The sequence below is a fragment of the Hyaena hyaena genome, unplaced genomic scaffold (genome assembly GCF_003009895.1).
Source record: "Hyaena hyaena isolate Hyena2069 unplaced genomic scaffold, ASM300989v1 scaffold_152, whole genome shotgun sequence".
Taxonomy (NCBI): domain Eukaryota; kingdom Metazoa; phylum Chordata; class Mammalia; order Carnivora; family Hyaenidae; genus Hyaena; species Hyaena hyaena.
In genome coordinates, this window is record NW_024080784.1 from 1,894,280 (window position 1) to 1,912,478 (window position 18,199).

Below are 18,199 nucleotides of genomic sequence, written 5' to 3' on the forward strand. Positions count from 1 at the left end.
TTCATGAGTTCAAGCGCCTCCGTAGGGCTCTGTGCTGACAGTGTAGAACCTGCATGGGATTCTCTCTCTCTCCCTCTCTCCCTCTCCCCGCCCCCCCCCCCACTCACACGCACATGCACGCACACACTCTCTCTCTCTCAAAATTAATAAACTAAAAAAAATTTAAAACCAGGACCGTCCTTGGCAAACTGGGACAGTTTGGGTCACCTCGTTCCGAGACCCCGACTCCTCTATGCAGCTACTGCCACCTGTCCCCATCTGACAGCTGCGGCCGTTTCCAGGCCCCTCCAACACTCTTTCCGCTGGACTTGCCTCTGGCCCCTTCACTGCTCCTTTGTAGCTCTTCTTACATGAAGCTAGCCTTCATCCGGATTGGTGCTCACGTAATATCCAGCCAGTTTGACGGAGCATCTCCATCTTCAATCTCTGATTATTGGCTGGAGGAACATTTCCTACTGGGTAACCAGAGAGCCCCTCACACTTTGCATGTGAAACACTTAGCTTCCTGGTGGTTGAAAGACTGTAACCTCTCTGTGGGTTGGGTCCTGCCTGCCTCCTTCCTGGTTACAGTCTCAAACCACTGCACTGTGCCTGGCATATGACTAACACCTGATAACTATTGAATGAGAATCCCAGAGCACCATTGAAAATGTTTTCATATCCCTCAATTAATAACAGTAAGAAAAAGTGTATATATATATATATATATATATATATATATCAATCAAATATTACTCTATGCCAGGCTCAAGTCAGGGTCCCTGAGTCCCAGCCTAGTGATGATTATGCATGTGCCTGCTTTAAAATTGAGTAGGTTATTTATAGGTTTTTATGTACTTTGGGAGTGTATAAGTTATTTTGTCACGTTAAAAATACTGAAATTGGAGGATCTGGGTATATATCTGTGTATGTCTGTATTCATGTGCAGGTCTGTGTGTGTGTGTACATGTGTGAGTGTGTGTATGCATATATATTATATCTCTGTTTATCTTCTTGGCCTTTGTCTTGCAGCTGCTCCTTTGCCCACATTAGCCTGCTCTGAGGTACAACTAAGGGCATCTCAGAGTTGGTAGTCCAGATCAAGGAGCAAGAATCCAGGGATTCCTATTAATAAGAGGTAACAAAGAAGTAATTGGGAGTATGCCGCTGTGTCTTATGACCCCTGCTAATATTTAACGTGTGAAAAGTGTGGCATACCAGACTATTGGTTTTGAAGTATCTCTTCTGTGATTTTCTCCATGTTCTTTGCAGCTGAACGGCTTGCAGCTTGCTTTCATTCTGTTGTTAAGGACTGGAAGCATAAATTGGCTCACATCTTTCCCGGTGGCTCCTGGACTTTAGACAGATGTCAAGTCTTTCCAGAATCCTTGCTTTCTGTAACAAGGCACTCTTTGCATCTGACAGTTATATGGCTGTATTTATAATGCATAGGACGTTTTCCCTCCCAAATGGTGCCATCCTAGCCAATTACATCAGAATCTCTGGGAATCAGTCCCAGCAAGGGACTCTCCAGAGTTGGTCCCCAAATATTTATCCGAGTCTCAGTCTCTCGTCTGAACTTCATTCTTTTTGGAGCATGTCCATCTTTTTGATCTATGATTACTGGCTGGGTGAGTATTTTCATCTGGGTGACCTGAGAGCCCTTCACAATTTACATATCAAAAAATGTAATGATTCCCCTTCTAGATCTAGCCCTCCTCTCATTTTCTTTTTCACTCAAGCTTGGAGTCTGTGGCTGTCCCTGACTTTGCATCCAATAATTCTGAGGTATGTTTGTTCTCCCTCCTCCAGAGCCCTCCTATCTCCCCCCTCCATTCCCGGTGCTCAGGTCTTCTTATCTCTCACCTGATATTAATGCCCGCCAGCGTCTCTCATCTCTGCTTCATCCTGGACAGGGCGGCCAGGACCTCCTTCCACAGCCAAGTGCTGGTTTTATCTTTTCTCAGCCCAGAAACCTTTAATAATTCCCCACCGTTCCTAATGGCATTTGTTATCTGCTTGAACCTTCCTCTGTTTAATCTCTTGCCTCCCTCTCTCTGTTTCTCTCTCTCTCTCAAATACACAGACACACACACACAGACACACAGACACACACACACAGACACACAGACACACACACACAGACACACAGAGTCTTGGTCAAAATAAACAGTTCATGGTTTCTCTAACATATCTCAGAGTCTCTTAACACTGACTTTGCCCATGCTGGTCTCTCCCTTCTACCTCATCTGCCTCTTGAAGCCCTACCCACCCTCAAACCAACTAAAATGCCACGTATGCAGGATGACTTCTGCCTCCTACTATTCCCACATCCTACTGAATCTGGAATTCCCATGTCACATGCCCATTCCATCTTGTGTCAATTGTCTTGGTCTCCTAACTAGATGACAGGCAACTTGAGAATAGAAGCTGTGTTCTGTTCACCAGTAACGTATTATATATAGTAGACACTCCTCACTATTTATAAACTTTTGTGAAACGGAGTTAAGTAGGTTTGTCTTAAGGAGGGCCCCTTTTAACACGTGTAGTGCCTGAAATAATTTTACAAAATTCTACATCCCATTTCATTTTAAAGTTAACAATTTATGTATGTTAACTTGTATGCACGCTTCAACTACGTTTATATAAACCTTGCATTTGCAGATTCAACTCATTAATTTATGGAAAATACTTGCCACATAACCCAGTGGGCAAAGCCAGTCACTTTGGTCCAGCCAGACAAATAGCCATCACACGTTCAATCAGAAAAAGTCTGACTTTATTTTAAAATTCAAATAAATGTAGGTGCTAAGTTTTCGATAGGGACCCTACCAGGGATTCTGGATGAAGGAAGGCATTGCTATCTTGAATATTTCTTACTGATACTCTTACTTTGATCTCTGATTCTTCTTGAGGATGGTTGCTTTCTCCAACTGTCTCTTTGTTTTTACACCCCGAGGTAACGTACCAGAGTGAAAAGCAGGCCAGATGATAGGCTCATCCTGCTTTTTGAATGCAAAGGCTCTTTGCACTGGGCAGGTGGCAGTGGGGAACTGGCCGTCCTCAGGTCTGAAATGCATAAAAATAGAAGCTGAATTTCTGACAATGAATTTCATTTAAGCTGTCCCTGCCTGTGTACCCCCTAAACAGTCTCTTTGTACCCGAGGAATGTGTGCTTCTCCATGTGAAGGCAGTTGACCTGGGATGAAACCACAGAGGGGGTTCAATTTCCTTTCACACAGGTACACCTTGTTAGGGTTTTAGTAAAGTTACCTTCCACTGAAGAAAGAAAGTCAAAGGTCACTTTGCTGCTTCACAAGATTCCCAGCGTTTTCCAAATGAAATTACTCTCCGAGAGGCAGTTTCATCAGAAGAAAAGATCCCATGAAACTATTAGAAAACACAGACGATGCCCACGTGTGGGTGCCAGTTCCCCTCCCCTGAGTGGCAGGACACACTTAAGTTTTTATGAAACCGCTGATAACTGAGCTGTGTAGGTGAGATATGCCACCAAATGCCCAGCAAGGGTTTGGCTTAATTCTGGGATGTTGCTCCATTGTACTCAAATGCTTTCCACCACAGCTTTTACCACCAATAATCATAACCATAATCTTTACACATTTAATTGGTGCCCCAAGTGAACTAGGCACAATGCAGAACTCATCATTAGACTTAGTACCCTGACTGTTTTTAGCCTCGGAAAGCACTCTTGTGATTTTACAGGCATCCTGTCTGGCACTGTGGTTATCTGAAAAAGAATCTTTGCTAAGTCCAAATTCTCCAGCAATTAGGTCATTTGATTTTGCCATTAGTTTGACCTTTAAAAGAATAATATCACTAAGGTAGGACAGATTCACCTTTGGAGAGCCCCCAGCTTACACGGTTTGGGGCAAACTCATCAAGATAGAATATAAAATTTCAAATGACTTCAGGGCTCTTGCAAGCTCCAGTTTCTTCAGCTCCACAGCAAATCCACCTCTAGTGCAAGAACAGCTATCAGGTTTCTGGCCGAGGGCCTCACGCTTTGATACGCATTTGAAGCTATTCCAGGCACGTATGGACTTACGAGCCACACGCTTTCCATCCCTGGGGTCTGTATGATCCACTGCTTGGAAAGTGAATCACACCCTGATAAATGCAAGTGAGGGGTTCTCTGCTGAAAATCTGGCCGTTCTTCCAAGACAGAGGCTGCAAAAATGGTGGGCTGTGGGCCAGACTCGGTCTGCAGATGGCTTGTTGTGGTAGTGTTTTGTCTTCTGGCTCAGTGTTTCTTAAAAATGTGCATTAAACTGTCAAAGTATAAAAACCACAGAACGGCAAATAAAAAGCTGATTTCACCCCCGTTTCTTGAGGAACTAAAAGGTTATTCTACGGTGGACTTGGACCAGACAAAATGACAGCTTTAGAGGAGGGACACGTTTGTCCACTGGCCCAGTCTCCACCTGGCTCTCTTCATGTTTTCTATCTCCTGCCTGACCTTGGAGCCATCTGACTCACGGTAAGGCCCTTGACTAGGCCTGGTGCCTCTCAACGACGTCTTGCTCTGTCCCTGTCCTAATCCCTTTGGTCTCTGATTTCTAACCTTTTCGATGTCCTAATGACTTTTAAATTTTTTCTTTTAAGATAGTAATTAGCTGTCATTAATACATGCACCCCGTTTTATTAACTACAGTGTTTTCGAAGTCTTTTGCTTTTTCAGCTTGTGCTTGCCTTCTTAGATTCGTTCATGAAGAATGACGCATATTTATTACAAATGACTTAACTTTCCTGCTTGATTTCACACTTCGTGTCAGCTCCTCCCCTCTTCTAAAAGTGACACATATTTAATTTTTAAAAAATTTACAGTAGAGTAAAAGTGGTCCGTTTGGGAATTTTAGGCCTCCTACTGACATCACCGGGAGGTCCCAACAGGATTGGGATCTCTACCCGCTTTTTGGGATTGTGATCTCTGCGATATCTCTGCGATGGCCGCTTTGTGCCCCGCCCCCCTTCCCCACCCCCCATCATTCCTAGACCTCTCTTCTCCCTAGTGTGTGCTCGGTAATACACCACAGAGGGTGTTTGGACTTCTACACTACTGTTCACTAAATGGTGACCTCTGCATAAACTCCTTCGGATTTTACATGAAAATTTTCAGAATTAAAAGGAAAACATGTGATGGGATTTATTGTTGATTGATAACTGAAATCCTTTCTGAAAAAAAAAAAAAGGGCTCAGTATCAATCAATGTAGCAAGCAACAGAAACATACTGCCAGTTCACAAATGGAGTAGTTAGCTGACAGACAAGTACCAACTAGAGAGTCTTTGAGAAAACTCTCCATTTACTTGGGCAAATAAAGTCAAGAGTTTTTTCCCCCCTGTATAAGTCCACTATGTTTAGGTTCAGGTTCGAAAAAGGACTCGTTTGGGGGCATTAAATTTACACTCTTAAAAAAAATCTATAAAAACTACAGTTTAAAAAAATGAACTCCCCGTAATTGCTTACTTCAAATTAACACGCAGCCTATATAGTTGGAAAAAGAAAAGATTTTTGGATATATATTTTATTTGACAGTGTTTTAGAATATCATACAGTAAACAAGATTTCTGTAAAAGTTAATTTATCCATAGTGGTGCGTTTCATAAAAATAGTTGCTCACTTACAGTCTTTCTGTGACTATTAATACATGAATTATATTTATAGAGATACAGCTGTACAGGGTAAATTCACAGCTAACACTACACAGATATATTATTTGGAATGGGATTTAGATGATGTGCTGTCTTCACAGGTTATGGATTACAGCCGCATAAAGCAATTACTGCACGAGTAGTAGCTGTGAACTGTGCAAATTAGAATTTATGCAAGCGTAATCTCAACTTTTTTTTAATCCTTTTGTAACACATGGAAAATAAAGGTCAGAGGATACAGCACCGGGACGTGCAGCTACACTACAGAAGCATTGTCCAAAACCAGATTCAATAAATTAATGGCAAACTATACTGGATTTCTAGTCCAGGGGAGAAAGACTAATTGAGATTAAACCCAAAGTATTGTAAACTGCTACATGTGTTTGTGCTTTTGTTTATGATGAATGGATTCCATTTTTGGAAATTGCTTTTACAAGCTGCAAGATTCTTCACTTGAGGCTTTCAACCATATTGTCCTCCTGTCAAACAAGTAAACTACTCCTATGCCTGATGGAAATTAAATCGCTAGTGCTCAGATTACTGCAATTTACACAGAGGGAAAGAGCCAACGGAGGGAGGCTATTATGTGTGACCTTGTGTGATGGACCTGATCTCCCGTTTTTACTTATTTGACTACAAGTGCAGGGAGGTGAGGCTTATTTACATGTGAACTCCTGTAAGGGGCAGACTATGAGAAGGATGAAGCCTCATTCATTCAGGACAAATTAAAGAGAAACTGCCCTCAGAAACATTTTGCCTTTTTAATATGTGTAGCTACAAATAAGTACGAATGGATAATTAACTGAAGGTAACATTTTACAAAGAAATATTAAAACGGCAGGCAAGAAAGGCGAGCCTTAGAGTTTTACTAGGGGATCAACCACAGATCGATGAAGATAAACGGAAGCATCTAGAGGTTGCTAAAAGAATGCCAAAGAATACAAAGACAAAAAAGCACACCAAATGAAAATAAAAGGAGAAAGACTAAGGAACGATAAGCAGAAAAGAATGCTAAGAGGTTCACATTCTTTGATGAAAATAAATTGGTCATAATGATGATTTTTTAATATCAGGGATTCATTATAATCTGAGAAGTACAGGAGAAACACTTTGCCTCTGTTCTATCAAAGTGAAAATGAAGCAATGGAAAGACGATTAAAAAGACAATAAAGTAAGTGAAATATAACACTGCTGTCAAAGAAGCTACTATCTCTGCTAGCCTGAGACAATAGGAAAGCCTTTTCATAAAGGAACTGCAGCGTTGCCAATCTTGATTAAACAAATTGTGGTCCTTCAATTATAAAATGCATATTTTAGATGAAAACCAATTAAGATCTATGAGCTAAACTGCAAAATTCTGACTTATGGCAATCTGTTCCCTAAGATACAATTTTTTAAACCTTTTTTTTCTACCACTGAAAATGTACAGAAATATGATTTGATCACAGAAATGGCAGTAAAAATGGCATCACACCAATGAATTCACTAGATTTCTAAACTCGGCCTGCAGTATGCAGGGAACGTTGCAGCTAATACCGGTGATGGATGCCACGAGTGAGCCATGGACACATGTCATGGGCGAACAGTTCTGGATGTTTCAAAGAAACCTTTTAACCCCTGTCTAGATATGTCGAGAACAATTTATTTACAACTCTTTAGATCAATTAAAAGATATAATCTTGTCTCAGTTTCAGCTTGCTCCGTGCAGTTTGATTTTTAAGGCGATATTCCAGTTTGTGTGATTGCTCTTAACTTGTCCAGATTCTTGATATAAAGTTTGGATGACATCCAAATCCTTCATGCAGTGGGGATAATTTTTTTTTTCTTTTCTTCTTTTTACTAAAGCTACACTGCACTGTCTCTCTGTGATGTTCTTCACGTTATTTTGGTTCTTCCATAGCTGCCAAAGCCCCCAAAATGGAACCAGGGGCTTCAGGATCAGTTTAGGTCTGCGCGTGGACGCTGTACCGCCCATGCTCGTCGGACACGTGGGACTTCACGTCGATGCTCCCAGGCCTTGGTGCCTCGTGGATCTATGCGTGTGACAGTGAAAATAAATTAAAACGCCGTGAGACGGAACCTAAGAAGAACGACCTGCAGGCGTCGAGGCGGGGCGGCGGGCTGTCGCCGCGCGGCTCATCTGCCCGCAGCCGAGGCGCCGGGCTTCAAGACGCCCGGCAGCTTGTCGGAGCCTGGCACTTTCCAAGGCCCCGGCGCGACGGCGGCTTTGCGCGCGGGGGCGCCCCCCGGCGGCCGCGCGCCCTGCCGGGGGCCCGCGCGCGCGCCCGCCCTGCCCTCGGCCTCCCGCGCGCCCGGGCGCTCCGCGCCACCGCCACGGCCCGGGCCCGCGAACGCGGGTGCAGCCCCGGGGCCTTCGCGCCGGCCGAGCTCGGGGCCGGCCGCGGCACGGGGCCCCTCCTTCCCGCCGGCCCGCGCCGCGTCCGCCGCGTCCGCCGCCGCGGGCCCGGGCGCCCTGGTCTCCAAGGAGGGCCTGCCGGCCTCGGGCCGCCCCTGGCCGCCGGGCGCCTCCTCGAGCCTCGGCCGAGCGGCCCTCTGCGGGCTGGCCGAGCGCTCCCTCTGCTCCCCGAGGCGCTGCTTCTTCTGGCCGCCGGCTGAAAGCTCCTTTGGTTTCCTAACGTCGTGTTCCCTTTTGATATCCCAAGTTGGGTCTGGGCCTATCTGGTGGGAAGGGTCGGAGGGTGGGGCTGGATGTGATGGAGAGAATGGAGAGAGGACGTCCTCGAGGGAGACGCCTACTTCCGGCAGACCTGGGGAGGCGGCAGCGGGAGAGCTCCAGCAGCTGGGTTCGTCTGTGGGACAGGAAGCACAGGCGTTAGGAGGCGCGCCACGCAGCCTTTCCACGCTCCCGCGACTCGGTCTCTACCTTAGGGACGAGAGCAGGCGGCCAGGGGCGACTGCTTTCAAGGTCCCCAGTCACAGCTGCTCCCACCCTCACTGCCAGCTGGGCAGTCGGCCGCACCCGCGGGGGTTCTGTTTCCCGCCACTCATCTACCCCACCTCCTTCCCTCATTGATGGATCAGGGAGGTCATTGCTAACTACGGTCGGGCCTGATCCATCCCTCCGCCTTGACCCCTTCTAGCTCCCTGGGGTGCCTTCGGCTCTGACAGCCCCATGTGCATATCCATCAGCCTTGGCAGCTAGGTATCAGTGGTTCTCAAACTCGAGTACACATCTGAATTATCTGGGGTAATTCTGAAAAATACAGATTCCCAGGTGGCCAGCCCCAGAGATTTCAGTAGCTTGGCACCCAGGAATTTCTTTGCATTTTTAACAGGCATCGGATGATTCTGAAGATGGTCTGAGAACCAGGCATGAACCTCTGGAAGAAGTTGGGACAGTGACTTTCAACCATTAGGTGTCACTCAAAGCATAATTAGCAACCACCAGGTACTCTGAGAATTTAGATAAATTCATCAAAAAAACCCCCTCATTTACTACTGTTGTCTTTTGGAAATCATAGTTCTTAATTCATTTGAGTAATCCTGACTTCTAGCAGGGCCAGATTTAGAAAAATGATTCTTTCTAGAAAGCCTAGTTTCAGCATTTACTTGGGGGTTTAAGATCTGCCTACTTTGAGAAATGAGATATTTGCAACAACACACATACAAAATAGAATAGTGAACATGAGAAACAATTTTTTTTTAATGGTCAGAAACCAAGTAGGAGGACAGATGTGTTAGGAATCTGGGATGAGTTAGTTACTACTATGAACACTAAAGATTCTGGCCACTAAAGCAAAATTAAAGTGATAGGAAAAATCTGTTGTAAGATGGCGGACAAGACTAAAAAGAAAACACCTGTCCCTGATGGATGAGGAATGGGGAAGTAAAGGGCTACAAATTGTTCCCTCTGCTAATTCTCGGGGCTCAGACCTCTGCAGAATGATTTCCTCTGAGCCCACTGGTGTAAAATAAACCTCCTTCCTTCCAAGATCTCAGAGTGCCCTTTGGCTCCTCTGCCTGGTGATCCAGACCAGATTCCACAACATTTGGTTCCCTGACGAGGAAACCCAACCGCGCTGACCCGTTGTTGCCACCGGTATGGGAAAACGAGGAGGCGGTGACGGAAGGAGGAATCACGAAGGAGAAGGCACACCCTGCCTGAATTTGGGCAGTCTCCAGCGAGGTTGCCTCGGGCCGCCCCGCTCCGCCGTTCCCACCGGATTCGAGGAGACTTGGCAAGTGAGGACCTGGAAACAACGTTGGAAACCGGTAAGGCCTGGGCCCTAAATCTGTCCTGCCCTGCCCACACAGTGGTGGAAGGGGAAGCTGATCACTCCCCAGAGACTTCAGTAGTCTCTCTATTTGGGGCCTCCGTCTGTCTGGCCCACCCATAGTGGTGGAAGGGGGAAGCTGGTCATTCACCGGAGACCTCAGTGGTCTCATCCATAGAAATTCTGTGGGAGGGAATGTAATAACCTCTGATGTGTGAGTGTGAATGTGCGACTTGTTCTGGCTTGCCTGCCAGGTTCGATTCTGTGGCTCCACAGGTGGGCACCCTTAAGGTGCCCCAAAGCCTATGGAGTCTAAGTGAGCCCATTTGGGATTCTGTGGTGAATGGTATACAGTCTATGGTGGCATTGGAATAGTTTCCGATCATAAGTCACAAAGCTGACACTGCTACAGCTAAGTGTCACCTAAGCTCCTTCGGGACATGGCCAGACAGGAATTTTACTAGTCTCCTTATTAGAGGGGGAACTCCTACCCCTTTGTCTTTGTGATACTACCTCACAGGAACATTATGGGGTTGGAACTATGCAAAGAAGGGGTTTTCGGGAGACTGGAATTATGTGAATTAGAATAGCCCACCTTAGGAGTAGGATGGCCCTTGCACACAACCTTAGATGTCCTAATGGTCTGCTGTGTCTGGAGACCCAGTTTACCCTGCTCAGTTCCCACATATCAACTCCTGGTTCGAGATTGCCCAAACCCTCCAACTTTGGGTGTGATTTATCTACAATAAACAGGGACAGGCTAAGGTACAGAAGTCCCGACCTCTGCCAATTCCCGCCAGCGATCCGGAGGAAGAACCAGTTTTGCCTCCGCATATTCTTCCCTGAGACCATCAGCACCTGACCCCTCTGGCTCCCAATACTCTGCCACCTTCAGCTTCCCCACAACCTCCGGACTCGACAGATTCTCTCTCCCCCAGACCAGCAGTTGGATTGTGCCCTCGGCCAGGCACACGTGTCCTCTAGATGCCAGTACGAGAGACTAGTGTGCTGGCTGGGTTGCTGGAATGAGGGAACCTGAGAGACATGATGAAAATGGAGCCCTCCAGCCTGGCTGCTGGATAATGTATTACCAGACTTTATCAACTACTGATCTCCTCAATTGGAAACATAACATACTATCATATTCTGAAAAATCTTAGGTAATGATAGACTTAATGGAGTCCCTCTTCCAGAGCCACCGACCAACTTGGGAAGACTGCCAACAGCTGCTCCTCACTTTGTTTAACACCAAAAAGAGATAAAGACTTAGGACAGAAGCTCGGCAATACCCTGAGGAACACACACCAGCCGGGGCTGTCGATCCTGGCAACTGGGCTAGAACGGCCACACCTGAAGAACTTCCTACCTGGGACTTCACTACAGAAGAAGGACAAGTCCATATCCACCGGTACCAAGAGGCTCTCCTCTGGGGGATCCAAGCAGGGGCTAAGAAGCCCATGCCATGGCCAAGATATCCTCAGTCACCCAGCAGCAAGGGGAATCCCCTGGGGATTATTATGAGAGGCCATGCGAGGCTTACCGCACTTACACCCCATTTGATCCCAAGGCACAAGAAAGCCACCGGCTGGTAAACACCTCTTTTGTGGCCCAAGCTGCCCCAGATATCAGAAGGAAGATCCAAAACCTTGAGGGTCTTGGTGGAATGAACATGATGTAGTTGATTGAGGTTGCTAACAAGGTTTACCTGAACAGGGAGGACACTGCCGAGAGGGAAGACAAGAAAAAGAGGAGGAAAAAGATCAGGCTCCTCACCACTGCTTTAAAGGGAAAGGACAACAAAAGGGTGGGGAAGGTCCCACCACCTAAAGGGGGAAGCCCAGGACCTCCTTAGCAAGGGATCAATGTGCTTACTGCAAAGAGAAAGGATATTGGAAAAATAAAGGTTCCATCCAGGGAAAGTCCCAGAAACCCAGCTGATATGTAAAAGAATCCTGTGGAAAAGACCTCATAGGGCTAGCAGGAATAGATTCAGATTGAGGGGGGCAAGGCTCACTTCTTGGCCCCCATGAGCCAACAAATCAAAATGAAAGTAGGGGGCCAAACTATGACTTTTACTAAGTGGGCTGAAATTGAGGGGGCCACCCAGACAGAGGAAGGATGGTAGAAACTTCTAGATGGGTGCATCTTCATCCCAGCAGCCCTCGGAGGGCATCTAGTTGGCGAATACCATCAACTCACCCATCTAGGAAACACTAAATTAGAGGCCCTCCTCAGAAAGCAATACTACATCAGCCAGCTGCCAGCATTCTGTCGAGCAATAAGCAAACGGTGACTTGCACCAGAATAATACCCAATCCTTGCTGCGACCCCTGCCAGGCATCCAAAGGGTAGGAGCTACCCACTTTCAAGATCTAGAAATAGACTTTACAGACGTCCAGCCAAGTCGAGGATTTAGATACCTCCTGGTAATAGTCTGTACATACTCTGGATGGGTTGAAACATTCCCTACCAGGACAGAATGGAGCTGGGAGGTAGCCAAAGTCCTCCTAAAAGATTGTTCCCCGGTTCGGGCTGCTGGCCACAATCCACAGTGATAATGGACCTGCATTCCTGGGGGATATTATACAAACTTTAACCAACTCGCTCAACATTGCTTGGAAGCTTCACACGCTCACTGGCTTCAAAGCTCAGGGACAGGAGAGCATATGAAGGATACCCTCAAGGGAACCTTAGCCAAGTTCTGTCAGGAAGCAGACCTCCCATGGCCAGACCCGTTGCCCCTGGCCCTCCTGCGTGTCCGTTGTACACCAGGAAGTCAAGGTTTCTCCTCCTTTGAACTAAGATATGGGAGGCCCCCTCCCTGTCTAGGGACTCTCCCAGGAAACCTATACAAAATAGGGGATAAGAGAATAAGAGAGCAACTTCAAGCGTTAGGAGCCACCCTAAATAAGTTACAACAATATACCATAGCGAGGGTCCCAATCTCTTTAGGATCCCCTGTATACCCTTTGTCAGCAGGGGACTCCATCTGGGTCAAAGATTGGAAGAAAGACCCTCTCAAACCACAGTGGACTGGGCCTCATACCATTATTCTGACCACCCCTACTACCCTCAAGGTCGCAGATATTATTCCATGGGTTCATCACTCCAGTCAAGAGGGCCAATCTTGAGGAGCCCCAAACTTGGAAGACTGACCTAAGTCCAATGAACCCGCTCAAAGTGACCTTTCAGACAGTCCTAGATTCTTAGGATCTTCAGCCCTGCTCCAACCACAGCCCAGAAACTGGCTGGTCTACGTAATGCAGAAGCTTGAGCAATTGCCTTTCCAATAAGATAGACTGTCCTTACTCTTTGTCATCAGGTTGGCAGAGGTTATCCGAAAAATCTGGGGAAACAGAGGTTTCTGTTTGCACCCCTTCCTCTTATGAATAGGATATCCTATTGGTATTAACTGCCTCTAATCTGGGCCCCTTTTGGAGCCAGTAAGAGCAGGGCACCTTCCATGGAAGAATCTAAAGAAGATGGCTTCTAATGCAGACTAGATCTGTTTAAAGGGGCATCAAAGGGGGGAATGATAGGGAAAATCAGTTGTACGATGGCTGACAGGACTAAAAAGGAAATACCTATCTCTGATTAGTGAGCAATGGGAAGTAAAGGGCTATAAATATTCCCTCTGTTAATGCTCTGGGCTCAGACCTCTGCAGAAGGATCTCCTCTGAGCCCATTGGTGTAAAATAAAACTCCTCTTTTCTAAGGTCTGTGAGTGCCACTTAGTTCTTCCGCTGGGGGATCTAGACCAGATTCCATGACAAAAGCAGGAAAATCCAATACAGTGATCCTTGGATATTTGTTAGGAGTATGTCCCCAAATCCTTTGGAAATCCTCAGATTTTGGAGTATCTTTCTAGAGTGTAAGTTTTTTCCACAGAACTGGCATACAGTCATGAGTGGGAATAAGGTAACCACACTGAAATCTGAGTGCTGGGTGAGAGGAGAGACTCCTCAGCTGCCCGAGATTCCATCCCACACTCCAGCCTCAGTGCCATGGATCAAATTCCTGCCACTGGAACATTATGTGTCAGAGGCAATTAGAGGCCCTTATTCAGACTCTGTCTGTGAATGTCAAGGGTCTTCTTTTAGAATTTGAGGATTCTTATCTAGTACCTTTTGATGCTGATTTATAAAGAGATAAGGAGAGGAAGAAGGAAGTGGGGTTGATAGTACCAGAAATTCGGGTCACCTGTACGGTATCAAATCAGTTAGAAAAAGTTTCTCCTTTGATGTGAAATTTGAATGGAGTATTTTAGGGCATAATAGTCTCTTTGTTTTTTCAGAGAGTAAAAAGCCCTGGAAAAGCATTGGAAAACCTGGAATCTAATCCTGCCTCTGGCATTGACCAAGATGTGGTTTGGGATAAATCACTTGATCTCTCTGAGCCTTATTTTCTCCCCTTAGAAGGTAAGGATGAGATGTTTACCTCCCAGAGATGAGACTTGCACCTTCAAAGGGAAAAGCATCTTGCAATGGGAGGATTCTAATGATTTTAGACACATAGTTGAATCAGGTTTTTCTTCTGTGTCCCAGTCGCGGCCCACTTACGAACTGGGCCGCCTTAACTAGCATACTTGAGGTGTTAAGTGTTAGTAAATCAGCCATTCTCATATACTGTGATTCCCATGTGCCATGTTGCTCTACTCCAGATAGACTTAGCTACCTCAAGGGATACTCTAAAATCCTCAAATGCAAATGTTTTCATTGAAAATTGAAGTTTGTTCTGCTTCAGGCTAGAGTAGCATTTGAAAATGAAACTAAGAGCAAATAATAGTCCATGGCAATGCCGTCATACAGGAAGATATTGCCTGAAAGAGTTAAAAGTGGTCTCAAAAAGGTCTAACTAGAGTGTTGTGAAATGGTAATCTCTAACTTGGACCCTGGTGGTGACATTTCATGTTTTAATATCTTTCTCCAACATTGCCTCCACCCCCACCCTGGCCAAGTCCATCACTATGGCAGAGTCAATTAGCTGGCCTTGAATTACTGTGAGATACAGGGAGGCTGCTATTATTCACACCATTTCCTGAAGGAGGAATTGAAGCAGAGAGAAGGTTAAGTAATTTGACCAAGATGACAGAATGGGTCAGCCAAGAGTAAAATGTTGGGTTTCTCTCATCTTTTGCACTTAGAAAATTTTCCTAACGTGTTGCCTTGGAAATAGGATCAAAGCATGTGAAATGGACATGCTCAGGGGCCACTTCTGACCAACAAGGACTAGACCCCATCACTGAACAGAATACTTAGCATTTATTTCTGAACATTTTACTTGTGATAATAAACTAGAAGGTGAAATCATTCAAAACACAAAGACACAAAAACCCTCTTATGATAAAAAGATTTCTCAAGTGTTTGTATATAGAATTAAATCATTAGTGGGAGAAACTACATGCTAAAATGTTCCAAGCTACTACTGATGGAGAGTATCAGTCAGAAATTAAAATGCACTAGATTGTAATGTAAAATGACTTAAAGGATGGACATCTGTACAAGTGGCTTAATAGTTCCCATTTTTCTGGACAAGAATTCTCCATCTCCGTACTAGCCCTGAGGTGTCTGCACCAGGCATGAGCCTGCAAAGCTGTGTATAAGTGCCAAGGGCTGCAGACAGCTCCTCCCCCACCTTGCCCTTTGACTTGCCTCATCCTGGTGACAGGAACCCTGTCTGGAAGAGCCCTCCTCTAACATTTTAAACTCTAGTTTTCATGAAATCTTGATACACAATAACCAGAAGAAATAACCACATTCTGTTCTGCTTCCTTCAAACTTTATTTTCCTCCTGGCCCTCTCCCCCTTAATTTCCTCCAACCTGGCCACAGCCTAAAGCATGTGATTGTGTTCATTTGCTGAGCCGTTGCCCAGGACGATGAGCTGCCCACATTTTTTGTATCTGAGATGTTCTAGACAGAACGGGAAATAACGGAGATGTATCCCAGGAAGACAAAAGCAGCCATGTGGGCCTGCAGGCATTTCCGCAGCCGCTTTGTCCAAACAGTGTTCCCATCCCCATAGGCTGAAATCAGAAAGGAAAAAGCCTCTTAGTTCAACCTGACTTCATCTGCCTGCTCTCTTCCAGGTCACCAGCGATCTTTCTATTCGCAAGTCCAGAGGCCATCTCTCTATTCATCTTCGTGCTTTATCTCCCCACATCTCCCACACGTGACCACTGCCTGAAACAAAGCCAACTCTTGGCTTCCATGACACTCCGTTCTGTTCTTTAGACTCTCACAGTTCCTTCTCAATTTACTGTGCGGTTTCCTCTGGTTTTACTTGACCTCTAAATGCTGGAATTCCTCAGGAATTGGACTTAGGTCATTTTCTTTCTTGATAGTGTCTCCTAGCTGTTCTCATCTCTTCATGTGACTTTTATGCAACCGCAATATTCCTGTTTTTGCTGAGCTCTATGCTATGAGCTCTGGGCCAGTGTGCCCGCCTGTCTGCTTGCAGTCGCCACTCGGATCATTCACTGGCATCTTCACTTCATGTCCAAAGTGGAAATCTTTTCTCCCCAGGCCTATTCTGCACTCTTTCCCTTATTTCTCCTTCTTGGTGCGTAACACAACCATCCCCTGGAGTCATGCTTGATTCCTTTCTCTCTCTCATGTCACAAATACAATCCACCCACAAGTCTTACCAGTCTTATATTTAAGTATTACTTGAACTTTGTCTGCCTTCACTTTCACCACCTGAGGTCAAGATTCCGGGCATTCCCTAGAAGGATTGCAACTGGTGTGGGCTGCCCAAGATAATCACAGTTTAAAAAGGCCACGGGGGCACTTGGGTGGCTCAATCAGTTAAGTGTCCGACTTTGGCTCACGTCATGATCTCCTGGTTTGTGGATTCGATCCCCACATCGGGTTCTGTGCTGACAGCTAGCTCAGAGCCTGGAAACTGTTTCGGATCCTGTGTCTCCCTCTCTCCCTCTCTCTCTGCCCCTCCTCCATTCACACTCGGTCTCTCAAAAATAGATAAACTCTAACAAAAACTTTTTTTATTTTTTATTATTTTTAAATGTTTTATTTCTGAGAGAGAAAGAGAGACAGACAGACAAACAGCATGAGCAGGGGAGGGGCAGAGAGGGAGGGAGACACAGAATCCGAAACAGGCTCTAGGCTCTGAGCTGGCTGTCAGCACAGAGCCTGACGAGGGACTCAAACTCACAAACTGTGAGGTCATGACCTGAGTTGAAGTCGGACACTTAACCGACTGAGCCACCCAGGCACCCCCAAAAACTTTTTTTAAAAAGGCCATAGTGTGGACATCTTTCATAAGCCCTTGGCGCTTCAGAAATGAATTTCAGTGCTGTTCAGACTAGAGAAGTGTAGGATACTGTGATCCACATATCCTCCCCTGAGCTCAGAGCTTAGGACAAGTAACCTAGTTCCCATAATTGAAAAAGTGCCTGCCAAGCTACTGTTTTTCACACGGGCTACTCCCGTAATCCACTCTTGTCTGTACTTCTAGTTTCCTACTACTAATGATTCTCCATACAGCACCTACAGCAATCTCTCTGCAACACAAAGTAGACCGTTCCTTTGCTTAAAACTTCAGTGGATTCTCCATGCTCTTAGATGCAAATGCAAAATTAATGACATGACCCACAGAAGCCTTCATGATCTGGCCCCTGCCAGCCTCCTCAGCTTTATCTCCAGTTATTCTCTCTTCTCCACCCACACTGGTCTTTGTTCAGTTCCTAAATGCACCAAGCACCTTCTCTATTTTGGGATGTTATTACGGACTCTTCTGCCCAGAAGGATCTCCCCCACCCCCCAACTGTTCACATGGTGAGTTCTTTTCTATTCTTTAGGTCACTTAAATAACACCCTAGAGGGCCCAGTCCAAGGTAGATACTCTGCTGTCCTCAAGAGCATCTTATTTTTATTTCCTCATAGTACTTATAACTTGTAATTATGTATCTGCCTGTTTATCTGATTAAATCAGTTTCCACTACTAGGTGGCCAGCTTCATGAGGGCAGTGGCCACCTTAGTCTTTATCACAGTGGGAATTACTACCTAGCATAGTGTTTGACACATTGGTAAGTGCTCAGTGAATATTTGAGGAACAAATCAATCTGTTCCACAAATGGAGGACTTGAAACCAGATGCCTACTTGGGCAAATACTTCAGAGCAGATCTTCATAGAGAATAATCAACAAAAAAGGTTTGTGTTTATGCTTTTATCAGTTTTTGGATGGGGAGGATGGTGGAGAATCGCTAGTGTGTATTTGAGGGGGAGGGGAAATCAGTAAGTTTGCGGCTGGAGTGCAGAGGGAGGACGCCAGCCATAGGAACTGCACTGGGAA

The 18,199-nt window shown here is 45.7% G+C and overlaps 1 protein-coding gene across 1 annotated transcript in view; it reads right to left on the minus strand.

The window, feature by feature from the left end:
• Positions 1–5,797: 5,797 nt before the first annotated feature.
• MAGI2 (membrane associated guanylate kinase, WW and PDZ domain containing 2) overlaps positions 5,798–18,199 on the minus strand; it is a 1,134,938-nt gene continuing 1,122,536 nt past the window's right edge. The window contains exon 22 of the mRNA XM_039239084.1: positions 5,798–8,460. Coding sequence (XP_039095015.1) covers positions 7,787–8,460 — 674 coding nt within the window. The 3' untranslated portion in view covers positions 5,798–7,786. The remainder of the gene's footprint in view (positions 8,461–18,199) is intronic.